At 38.3% G+C, this 12,719-nt stretch overlaps 1 protein-coding gene across 1 annotated transcript in view; it reads right to left on the bottom strand.

The window, feature by feature from the left end:
- The window catches only part of LOC149845773 (Haloacid dehalogenase-like hydrolase (HAD) superfamily protein), an 87,551-nt gene extending 75,273 nt beyond the window's left edge, over positions 1-12,278 (bottom strand). Inside the window, exons 1-4 of the mRNA XM_089995989.1 lie at positions 12,021-12,278; positions 11,788-11,913; positions 11,371-11,439; positions 11,179-11,283 (exon numbers count right to left, since the gene is read on the bottom strand). Coding sequence (XP_089852115.1) covers positions 11,179-11,283; positions 11,371-11,439; positions 11,788-11,913; positions 12,021-12,119 — 399 coding nt within the window. The 5' untranslated portion in view covers positions 12,120-12,278. The remainder of the gene's footprint in view (positions 1-11,178; positions 11,284-11,370; positions 11,440-11,787; positions 11,914-12,020) is intronic.
- Between the last annotated feature and the right edge of the window lie 441 nt (positions 12,279-12,719).

Below are 12,719 nucleotides of genomic sequence, written 5' to 3'. Positions count from 1 at the left end.
CATGACCCAGATCTGTCATCAGATCTAAGGGACACGGTGGATGTATGTCTTCAGGTCTGGCAGTCGTAACCCTTGAGCCTTTGAGTTGTGGAATTTTTCCTGGAAACAGCTGTCGTGATTTTTGTGTTTGGGAGCAACGGCAATCTCATTTCCTGTGTTGTTGTTTGTGATCGAGATATGACTGGTTTTTTTTTATCGTGCCCTGAAGAAATGAAATTCTTGTTGGTTGTCGTGCTTTATATGTCTGGGAGCAGCAGTTGTCGTGATTTACAGCAACTGTCGTGATTTTTTATTGTCCTGCGTCTGCATATTATCGTTGGTCGTGAATCTAAGTGTCAAGTTCTTCTCAAATCTTATTTTGGTTGTTCTATTCCAGAATATGATATTAGTAGTCGTGATTCCCTTTTGTGTCGTGATTTTTTTTAACATGCGTGGGGTGAAAGAAGCATGTTAGTATCAGTTGTGTTTCTGTCGTGGAAGCAGCAGGCGTGATTCTCTGCTGTGTTGAAAAATATCCTGTTTGTGTGGAAGTTTTTAATGACTGTCGTGGGATTCTGTGTTGAGTATAGTTGTTGGTCGTCGTTTCTGGCTGACGCGCGATTGTAATACACGCTATTTTCTGTGTCGCTTGAAGCATGTCAAGATTTTATTTTTGGTGTGGCAAACTGTGTAGTCGAGGACTTGCCTGACGTGTGACTATAAAATTTTTTTTTCAAGTGAGTGAATCTGATTTTTTTGCAACTGAAATAGAATTAAATATTCAGTATGGGTGAAACTTCAAAATGTGATTCCAAAATTGAACATATTGGGAAGTATAAGGCTTTTGCCAATCCCTTCTCGTACGGCTCTTCTGTAAGGTTGAATGAAACTAACTATGCCAGGTGGTCCAGAACTTTTATGATGTCGGTATCTGGACATCGTAGAAAACATATTTTGTTGGAAGACGAACCCAACGAAAAGGTGGGAAAATACGTTACTTAGGATGAAGATAATGACATAGTTATGTCATGGATCATGAATAGTGTCGAACCCCATATTGCAGATGGTTTAATTTACTATAATACAGCCAAACAGATGTGGGACAATCTTCGAGATACGTACTCACAAGAGACTAATGTGAGTCGTATCCTGCAAGTCGAACAGGAGATATATAATTTACAGCAGGGAGATCAGACCTTGGCCCAGTACTATGCATCTGTCAAAGCTGCGTTTGAAAGACTCAATGCTCACAGGCCTCTTTGTTGTTCGAAGCAAAAGGATCGTCAAGAACAAACCATGGTTGCTCGTTTTCTTACAGGTCTTTCTTCAGATTTTTCTGTTGCAAAAGTTCAAATGTTGATTGGATCAGATGTTCCCACTCTTGCTGATGCTTACAATCGTCTGAGTAGACTTGCGATCTCTCTGCCACAATCTCAGCCTGTGACTCAGTCGTCTGCTCTTGTAGTCTCATCTAGTTATGGGCGTGAAAATATTCAGAATATCAAAAGACGAGGTCGTGGACGAGGTATGGGAGGCAGAGGAAAGCTTCAATGTACATTTTGTGGAAAATCTGGACATTTAGAAGATCGTTGTTGGGATAAGCATGGTCGGCCAACCTCTTCTTCATCAAAGTCATATACTCCTAAAACAAATGTTACTACTCTCGAGGCAACAAATGTACATGATAATATCTCTGCAAGTGACAGTATCACCTTCAGTCGTGCTGAATATGATAAGCTGAAAGCTCTTCGCCCTTTGAGTTCCACCCCTCCTGTAGCAGGTGTTGCCTACTCAACAGGGAATCATCTTCATCCGACTGACAGTAAGTGGATTATTGACTCTGGTGCATCCAGACACTTGTGTGGAAATTCGCTTGTTTTTTCAGATCTAAAGGATATTCATGTTCATCGAGGAGTCTCATTAGTCGATGGGAGTTTCTTCCCGGTTGTTGGTCAGGGAAATATTTTTATATCCTCCTCATTACAGTTGAAAAATGTTCTTCATGCTCCCAACTTTCCTCAAAGTTTACTCTATGTTAGTTGCCTTACAAAAGAACAAAACTGTAGAGTAATATTTGATCCATTTTCAGGATTTGCTGACGGGGAAGAAGATTGGTGGAGGCTATGAAGAAAATGGAGTCTACTACCTACATCATCCAGTGGGTAATGTCTATGTTGCAATGAAACACTCATCTAGTCCTGTTCAGTGGCATCGTCGTCTTGGTCATCCTTCATTGTCAAAGCTTCGTTCTGTCTTTCCTCAAATTCCTTCCACTACATCATTTCAGTGTGAAGCATGTCAGTTGGGCAAGCATCATCGAAGTTCGTTCCCTTCGAGCCAGAGTCAAACTAGTAATAAAGTTTTTGAACTTCTTCATGCAGATGTATGGGGTCCTAGTAAGATTCCTACTAGGACTCAGTGTCGATATTATCTTGTTATTGTTGATGATTTCTCTAAGTTGTCATGGGTGTTTTTAATAAAAGAACGATCTGAAGTTCCAAGTATTATCAAATCCTTAATTCTTGAAATAAAAACTCAGTTTGAATCTATTGTCAAGATTGTTCGCATTGATAATGCACTTGAGTTTAAATAAAAAAATTTGTTACAATTTTACCAAGATCATGGCATTCAACCCCAAACTTCCTGTGCCTATTCATCTCAACAAAATGAGGTGGCTGAGCGAAAACATCGGCACCTGCTTGATGTTGCCCGGACCATTATGATTCAATCCAATGTTCCTGCGTTATACTGGAGTGATGCGATTACCACTGCTTGGTATCTGATCAACCGCATGCCTTCATCTTCTGTGGGTGATCAAATTTCATTACATATCCTAAAACCTAATGCCCCACTCTTCTCTTACTCACCAAAAATATTTGGATGTGTTTGTTTTGTACACAAACTTGGCCCTGACTGTGATAAATTATTTGCTCAAGCTACAAAATGCATATTTATAGGTTATCCAAAAAATCAAAAGGGATATCGATGTTATGATCTTATTTCTCGCCGAGAGTATGTCAGTGCGGATGTATCTTTCTTGAAATCCACTTCATATTTCTCTAGTATCAGTTTCCCGCTGCAGGTTGATCCAGCTGACTCTTTTCCATTACCTATATCTCCTTTTCCTTTGGAATTTGTGCCCTCATTACCGAACCAAACTTCATCCTCTTCACGATTTAATAATCCTCCATTGGTATATATGCGTAGAGCTCCACCTACACCTCCGCCAGTGCCTCCATCCACTTCTTCTCCTGAGGTAAGTACTACTGATAATAGTGATCTTCATGATGATGATAACAGGCCTATCGCTCTACGCAAGGGGACACGACAATGTACCTTATATCCCATATCTCATTTTGTCTCCGATGTTAGAATTGGAAATCAGATGAAAACTTTTATTTCAGCCTTATCTGCTGAAACGATTCCTCTAAACTATCAACAGGCAGAGCTAGATAACCGCTGGAAGCTGGCTATGCAAGAAGAAATGAATGCTTTAGTGTCTCAGGATACATGGGATCTCATTGATTCCCCAGTAGATGCTGACATTGTTGGATGCAAATGGGTATATACAATAAAGTACAAATCAGATGGTTCGATTGAAAGGTACAAGGCCAGATTAGTAGCAAAAGGATATACTCAGACATATGGTATTGATTTCTTTGAAACCTTTTCTCCTGTTGCACGGATGGGCATCATTCATCTTGTTCTCTCAATAGTTGTTCATCATGGTTGGAGCTTATGTCAATTAGATGTGAAAAATGCATTTCTATATGGGGATCTATCTGAGACAGTTTACATGCAACAACCTCCAGGATTCGAGGTTGAGGGGGAGTGTCAGAAGGTGTGTAGATTGAGAAAGGCGATTTATGGCTTGAAACAAAGTCTGCGTGCATAGTTTCAAAAGTTGTTTGAAGTGATGTCACGCTTTGGCTTCAACAGGTCAGCGGCAGATCATACACTATTTATCAAGAAAACTAACTCAGGCATAGTTGTCATGGTGGTATATGTGGATGACATCATTCTTACAGGAGACGATGTGAAAGATATTGAAGCCACAAAGGCTCATCTTCAAAAACACTTTGTTACAAAAGACCTTCGTTCACTTAGATATTTTCTGGGTATAGAAGTTGCCAGGAGCCGTGAAGGGATGGTTTTGTCTCAACGGAAGTATGTTCTTGACTTATTAAAGGAAACGGGAATGTTGGGAGCTAAACCAGCCAATATTCCCATGGACCATAAAGTTCAGTTGTTTGAAGAAGGGTCAAAACCGGTTGATAGCAATAGCTATCGCTCACTAGTAGGAAAGCTACTATATGTAAATGTGACCAAGCCGGATATTGCTTTAGCAGTAAGCAAAGTTAGCCAGTTTATGGACAAACCAACTAAGGTACACTGGAATGCAGCTATAATGATTCTCAGGTATTTAAAATCTTCTCCTGGAAAAGGGTTATTGTTCAGGAAAGGTGAAACTCTGGAGATAGTGGCCTATTCTGATACTGACTATGCAGGATCTGTAGTAGATAGAAAATCTACCACAGGATTCTGTGTGTTTCTGGGAGACAACCTGATTTCATGGAGAAGTAAGAAGCAAAATATGGTCTCTAGATCAAGTGCAGAATCAGAATATAGGGCTATGGCCCAAACAACTGCTGAATTGATGTGGGTTCGTACTGTTCTTCATGATCTTCAAGTGAAGGTTTCCTCTCCTATGGCCATGATGTGTGATAACAAGGCTGCGACATATATAGCGAACAATCCTGTCTTTCATGAGAGAACAAAGCACATTGAGGTTGATTGCCACTATGTAAGAGATATGGTTTAAGTTGGTCATATCGCTACCAAATATCTAAAGTTGGAGGACCAAGTTGCAGATATGTTTACAAAACCTTTTGCTAGACCAAATTTCTCAAAATGTTGTGACAAGCTGAGCATGATTGATATCTATGCTCCAGCTTGAGGGGGAGTGTTGAGATTAAGAGGTTTTATGTTTAAGTTTTCCTAGACTAGAGGTTATTTGAATTTTTAGTTTAATGAGGGACTTATGTGTAATTTCTCTTTTTGGCCTCTCTTTATTTAACATAGAGATTAGCCCTAATCATGTTTAACGAGTTCTCTTATTTTGCAGCTCTCTCTCTCTCTCTCTCTCTCTCTCTCTCTCTCTCTCTCTCTCTCTCTCTCTCTCTCTCTCTCTCTCTCTCTCTCTCTCTACTTAGGGTTCTGCGCATCTCATCTAACCTTCTACAGCCCTAAATTTCGGGCATGCAGTGGGCTTGTCGTGAGTCCCATATAAAAAAAAAGGGAAATTTGGGGTTAGGTCTGCCAAAAATCCCAGATCTTCGATTTGGAGGATTTCGGATTCCTGATAGTAGGATCTCTGTCCTACGATGGGTTTAATGGCAGGGGTGGGTTACTTTGAGTTTTTGATACTCATCGAAAACAAGAAAAAAAAAAAAAAAGAAAATCTGGTAACCTGCGAAAATTTGTCTTGGCATGCTATGCAATTCAAACGTTAGGGTTAGTTTTTTTTTGTTTCCCAAATGCTAGATTGTCGCGTACGTGGGTGTGAGGTCTGTGGACCGAATATGTAGTTTTAAATATTTGCTTAGCATGATACCACTTGTGGATGGGTTTTGGCATGTATTGTCTTTTGGCATGTATTGTCTTTATGTTAAAATTCTTTTTGCTATTTGGCTTATGTTAATGGTTTCAATCAGCCACTAGGTAGTTACAGTGGAGATTAATTTGTACAATTTAGTTTTCAGTGTTTCATGTCTAGCATGTTGTGTAATTTACGTCCTATTACGTGATGTTGGGAAATTAAATATGTTAAACTATGATTGAAATTATTAATTTTGGGATTTCAGCACATTAATCATGATATGAATGTGGTGATTTTGAGGAAAAGGTATTTATGGGAAAGAGTTTATGCTTGAGAAAGTCGTATATGGTACTATTTGTTTAACAAAGCATGCGTGAGAACTAGAGCTAATGAATTATGTGTGTTGAAAAAAAAATTGGATGTAAGTTCTGGAACTTCACCTCATGGGTTATTGAAATATTCGCAGCATAGGGATTTTAGTGGGTTTGACATGTTTCGGTATGCATCTTACTTAAGTTGTTTTAGAAATTTGTTACAGCAATGAATGAGCTTGTATCTTATAAAACTGCACATCTAGCTTTGTATGTTACCCCAAAGGTGACTGCATGTGTTATGATGAAGATGCATCTGAATGAAAATTTCTGCATTATTAATAGACGTCTGAATATGCCTATGTGCATATCCTCCTTTGACGTACATCGGAATGAATTTTTGTGTAGTGATAGACAATGGCAAGATGCACCTTGCCAAGCTTTCTTATGATGTTCATCTAATTTGAATGTTTGCATTTTTAACAACCTTACGATAGTGCCTTGCAATTTCTGCAATGTCAATGGGCAGCAGGGAAATACTCATATTCATGACATTTTCAGTGTACACCTGAACGGGTGTGGCATTTCTAATATAGCTGCATTCTTAATATGCAAAGAAAAAAAATGCAGGGCTATGTTTATAGTTCGGTGATCCATGCATCTAGTTATAGTACTTTCCTTTTTATGTCTGGAAATACGGGTTTTACACTTTATCTGAGTTGGAAATATGTGATGCTACATATTTGTGAAACACTATGTTTTACGCTTTAGTGATAGAATGAATTGTAACTTGATATAGAAATGAGCGTATGTGCAATTTGTTTATATCTGAAATTATGTGCACCATTATCTTTGTATTTTGGCAATGAAAACTATCTGAGTTTTGACTGTTTTTTGTAGAAGAGCTGTGAGACATGTTAAAGAAATGTCATTTATTGAAATTGTTTGTTACATGCAATCAAATTATGTGAATTGCTTTCCTTTGTCCACTGTGAATTCAAAATGAATGATAGGGTGTTGGTAGTTGCGGGAATGAGTTATTGCACAAGATGAAATTGGTCTGAGATTTAACTGCTTACTATAGAAAAGTTGCGAGTATATCATATGATTTGCATAAATCATCTTTGTTATGAAATTGTGCTCCTACTTCATTTGTGAGACATATACAAAGGTGAACATGTTTATCTTGGCCATATTCTTGGCTTATTCAAGTCCACATGCAAGCCAATTCCATTGTTGCTTTATGTACGTTTCATACTTTGTTTTCATTATATAGTGCAATCTGCTTTGGAAAAGTATTTTGAATATAGGTTTGTTATGAAAAATTCTGAAACTGCATATCTAGACTATGCACAGAGTGATCACTGAATTTATTCAACTTCTTATAAACACCTTAATACAAAGGAGTGATTGTTTGTGCCCTACTCATATAAAGTGTTAAGTTCAAGATCGAGTGGAAATAGAATTATGCTTGATGAAATGAATGTTGGTATGTAGCGTTACACTTACTTTTATGTAATTAACTTGGAAGGGTAACGTACCTACAATTCTCAAAGAAAGAACTCATATCCGAGAATGCAGGTCGGTTTGGTGTTGGCACAAGAATTGTCAAGCCAGGGATTAGAGGGTTCCACGGGGGCCCTCGAATTTACAAAGAGAATACACAAGTAAATTGAAGTATAGTAATTATTGTCTGACTGGTTTAAAGGTATCGGGGCATCCGTGCTTGACTGGTTTAAAGGCACCGGAGCACTTTGAGTGGGGTGTTTGGGAAATCTTGCCTAATGGGCAATATGAGTCGAGTACCTGATGAGGGTACTTGGGTTGATGAGCTTGCACTCAATGTCAATAACACTGGAAAGAAACTTAGATTTAAATTTGTGAGTCTGACTGGTTTAAAGGTACCGGGGCATCCGTGTTTGACTGGTTTAAAGGTACCGGAGCACTCTGAGTGGGTCTGTGCAATCAAATAGAAAAAAAATGGATTGTATACCTTTGTAAGATAATAAAGGTTAGAGATCTACTACTATGGTAGTAGAAAATTAATTTTGGGGAAATGCCCTTGTACTTCAGGAAATTTAAATAAATGAAAAGATCAACCCACTTAGTTTTCGGGCTTACCTTGGAGAGGGTAGGTGGTACAAAACTCCGGGGACATGTGTTTATTGTTTCGAGCGACAATAGCTCGTTGATCTCCAGTCCTCGGAGGTGGGGAACCCGAACTACCAATGTGTCCTAGGTGGTAGCGTTTTGTTCTTCTGCAGAACTTAGGGATGTATCCTGTTTTGGTTTTGGGCTTTTGGGAGGTTCTCTCGGTCATTGACCGCTCCCTTAGGATTTACAGTTTCAGTTAAAATGTTTGGGTTAATAAAACATCAATGAATAATGAACCCCTGAATGTTCTCTTCTGAATTGGTTGCCTTACCCCGCGTGTACCCGCAGGATAATTAAAGAAAAATACTAACTAAAAACATCTTGTGTACATCAGTTGAGCAGCGAGTTGACAGGTTTGCACTTTAACATGTTAATAGTTACTTTTAGCATGTGATTGTTTAAATTAGCATAAAATAAATTCAGTATATCTGTGAGTTCGATTTGAGCCTGTTATTGTTCACATATGTTAGTTAGATTCTTAAGTTTATGTTATTTACCTTGCGTTTTCACCTGTCATAAGTTAACTTTGCATGAAATAAATTCTTTATTCTTGTGATTGTTGATTGATCATGTTAGTATTCGTACATACTAATTAGAAACTTAATATGGCAATGTGCATCAGTTTAGTCATGTTCATATTCTCATGCTACGCTTAGTGTCATGCTTTATTGCCTGTAATTAAACAAATCCTTTGCATACTTGTTACTTGGTATATTTGTCAAATTCACAGTATTTACCTACTTAGACAGTTGTAGTCTAATTCCAATTAATTTATCATTTTTCAAGTGAAGAATAAAACATCATGAGTGACCGCGGGATGGGGTGTTGATCGAGATGTTTGATTTATTGTGTTCTCGGGATATCTCAGATTAAATTTTAATTTATTATTATTCATGTTATTTGAAACTCTGAAGTCATAAATCTATTTGGAATAAATTTAATGTTGTTGCTTGATCACTCCTATAATGCGCTTGAATGTTTAACCCAATGAAATGATTGTTTCCGCTGTTACAGAAAAAAAAATCATCAAAAAGTTTGGGTTAAAATTTCGGGGCGTTACAAGAATTGTTTACTGTAAGAGAATAAGGCACGGAAAACCACATTGTTTAAGGCTGAACATGGCCTATCAAGACACCTCATATTTGAAAGAACACCATGCTTAAGGATCTAGCATGTGAAAATGTGGCTGGTGAACCTTGCTCGCTTGGCACCAATGAAGGTGAATGCAAGGAAAGGAGGCATAATAACTTCTAACATACTACTAGGCATGTGGAGTACCTCTTAAGGAGATCTAAAATTGTCTCACCTCATGCATGCTTGATCTTGATGCTAAAGGAATTACCTCTAGATTGGAGGGCCATAGTGGGCCACATTCTATCTTGGCCAAACCCCTACCACAATCCCCTTAAAATTGACAATCCGGAAACCAGGACAGTAGCATTTCACTGGTTGTTGAATGTTTTCATGAATGGGTACCAAATTGGTTACCCAAGTGTTCACCCATTCCACCTTTTTCATAAACTAGTAGTCATGGCTTGGCGAAAGAGTATCCAACTGCAGGCTTCTTATTTTAGGCACATAGATGTGTGCAAAGGGTAAGTAGTGGTGCTTCGTATGGATTTTATGGTTATTCACAACTTAGTGCTAAGATTGCATTAAGAAACAAACCCATCTTTTCGTTATTCTTATCATTCCATTCAATGGGAACCATGCAATTGGCCAAAGATCGTAGCCGCGGGACACAACTTAGATTGACTCTTCTTAGAGAACAGATTTTTCAATAAGTTACATGCCATATTTTCTCTTCCTTCATCTCCCTTGTATGTTTTAGAGGGTGATGCTTTGTCAACCCCACGTCACCACCATTTCTTTAAAAATAATAGTTTTCTTTTATGGACTTTCGGGAAATCTAAGATGACAGTGATTGCTCGTAAGTACATAAATTACAGAATGTTGTTCTAACACTTCCCGTATACAACTTGTCCCTGAAGAAATGAAGTTGATCCCACAATAATCTGCACTAAAAAATACATATGAGATTTGGTTCTCTGTCCCAACAAATTCGGCCTTTTTTATCCGCAATAGTTTCCACACATAAAGTACCTGATTATTATACGCACTACCAATTTCTGTCAACTGGATTAGCATCCAATGCAGGAGGGTGTTCACAATAAAGTATGTTGTTAAAATTTCCTAAAAACAACCATGAGCAAACAGGAAGAAATGAGATCTTTAAACCAACTCCAGCTAAAGCCTCTCAACCTCATGTTTCACTCAAAGAAATGTTCTCCTCAACATGATATCAGTCTTCCCTTAATTCATGCATTATGTGCATGTCAGCATAAGTGATAGGGAGTGAGTGCACAACATGCATGGGGTGGAGCAGCTGGGACTAAAAGAAGTGCATACAAATTCTTATGTTGCTTAATCATAATAGCAAGCTTTCCCCAAAGTATGACAACTTTTTAACTGATCATATGTTTTTCAGAATGAATATGACTAGGAATAGACTCACGTGATGCTTGGTCAATATGTGTGTGTTTATGCACGCTCCAAGAAATTTTCCCTCCTAACAGAAGGTTCCATATCAAATAAGGAAGGTGATTAGGCTTTTCAGATTTTAGATAAAAGTAAATTTTAAATAAAGATTACAGCTGAGCTCTATGTAATTAAAGGAGTTGCATGAAAACGCAAAAATAATGAGAAACAAGGAAATGGTGAACATGAAAAGGAACAAGGAAAAAAATAAATGGAGGCAAAGGGGGTTCCTAAAAACCATTAAAGGATAGGAAATTACCTAAAAGACATCAAATAAGATAAATTCAAAACAACAACTTTCATTTTCATGGAAAAAAAAAAGAGATATTTGTGGAAATGGTGAGTAGGATAACAATTATTTCAAGTTAAACACTGAAACTTCTGTGAAATCTTTTTAAGCTTTAATGATTTTGCTCTTTTTCAACACAAACTAAGAATCCTTGGTGCGCAAAGATTAATCAACACTTGCAAGATATGCGTGTGGTTTCTTGCACATATATACGCATATGTGAATATGTGTGTGGTTTTGCACATATATATGAATCCTTTCTTTGAAGACCGCATCTTTGAAGAAAGATGGTCGAAGAAAATATTTACCACAACGTTGTCCCATGAAAAAATAAGACCAAAAGCTTCGTCAGGCTTCATAGCATATCTTATTCTTTGAAGACCACTTTCTTGCATCCTATCATTTAAGAAGTCCTGAAACAATAAAAGAAAAAAGGCCAATTAAAAAATAAAGGCAATCATCCCCACAAGAATTGTGCCTACATGCCAATTAACACTTACCACATCAACCTTTAGAGGTCCCTCTGGTCTAAATGTCTCAAAACCCTCTCCATATTCAGCACCAATTGCCTGAAACATCGCATACATAAAATCTTTATCTAGGCTCTCATGCCGGACGTGCAAAATTCTCACAAGGTACACTTTATGCAGTAATGAGGTGATTTGGCACATATGTAGGGAGTTGGATAAGGTGGAATATCGCAGAAGGCTACAAGCACCTCTTAAGGTAACAAAAAGATGAAAAGAATGAAAACACTGTCATTTGCTTATAAGACTTTGAACATCCATTTCGATATGAAGCACACAATTAAACTTAATTACCACAATGAAAGCACCTAATAGCCCAAAAACAATAAGTTTTATAACCCTGATTGAACCCTTAAATTTTTTTTTTCTGAATCAGGAAAATTGCGGCACCTCCTCCATGAAGACCTTGAGAGCCGTCGTCTTCGAGAATCCGCGGCTGCCGCCGCCATCTTGTTCGTCGAAACCATAAGCCTTGCACACCACCACACATCTCTCCAATGTTCTTCTCTTCAATCTCTGCAGCACCAACCACCGTAAACCGGGATTACTTTTGGGGAAGAGGGGCAGTGAACCTAACAGAAGAAAAGGACGAACGGGTGATTTCAGGAGGGGGAAAAACTCACGGGTAATACCAATCCAGTGGGGGGCGGCGGTGAGAGCCGGCAGAGAAGCCGGGCCGGTCTGAGGGTGAGGAACGAAGAACACCTGAGGGGGCAATCCATCGACGAGACAGCGAGGAGAGAGAGAGAGAGGTGAATGTTGTATCATGCAGTCTATGTTACTAGTTTGCTGTTGGGAAGCCAGCCTTCTCTTCCCCTCTCCTTAGTCCTTCCCCACGAGAGTCGTTGACGTGATCAGTCGTGATCTGTGACCCCGATCTGCTTTTAACTAAGTTTTTTTTTTTTATAGGCAAGCTGGAAGACCCCTGACAAGGTACCATTGGGTTTTGAACTTGCAACGTCCCAATACAAAGTGACCTGCACTAATAGCTCCTATCAAACAAGTATAGCCCCATGTGAAAAACCAAATGAAAATGCTTAATAGTGCTATCATGTTGGAAACTAGTTGTGGTTGGAACTATCAAATTGAGTCCCAATGGGTTATGTTGACTTATCCAAGTCGGCGTTTGTTTAATCTAAAAATTTAATTGGAAACAAGTGAATACATGATACAAATTGTCGTGTATATCAAGATGGGGATGCAAAGTTTAAACTTCAAGCTTTTTCAATATGAACAACACTTGGCATTCGATGTTGTATGGCATGCAAATTGTAACAGATAAACTTGTTTTTTAAGTTGTCTTGCCAAACTGGGATGTATAA

The sequence above is a fragment of the Nuphar pumila genome, chromosome 2, assembly GCF_984573655.1.
Source record: "Nuphar pumila chromosome 2, dmNupPumi1.hap1.1, whole genome shotgun sequence".
NCBI classification, from domain to species: domain Eukaryota; kingdom Viridiplantae; phylum Streptophyta; class Magnoliopsida; order Nymphaeales; family Nymphaeaceae; genus Nuphar; species Nuphar pumila.
This window is presented reverse-complemented; position numbering and strand designations above follow the sequence as displayed.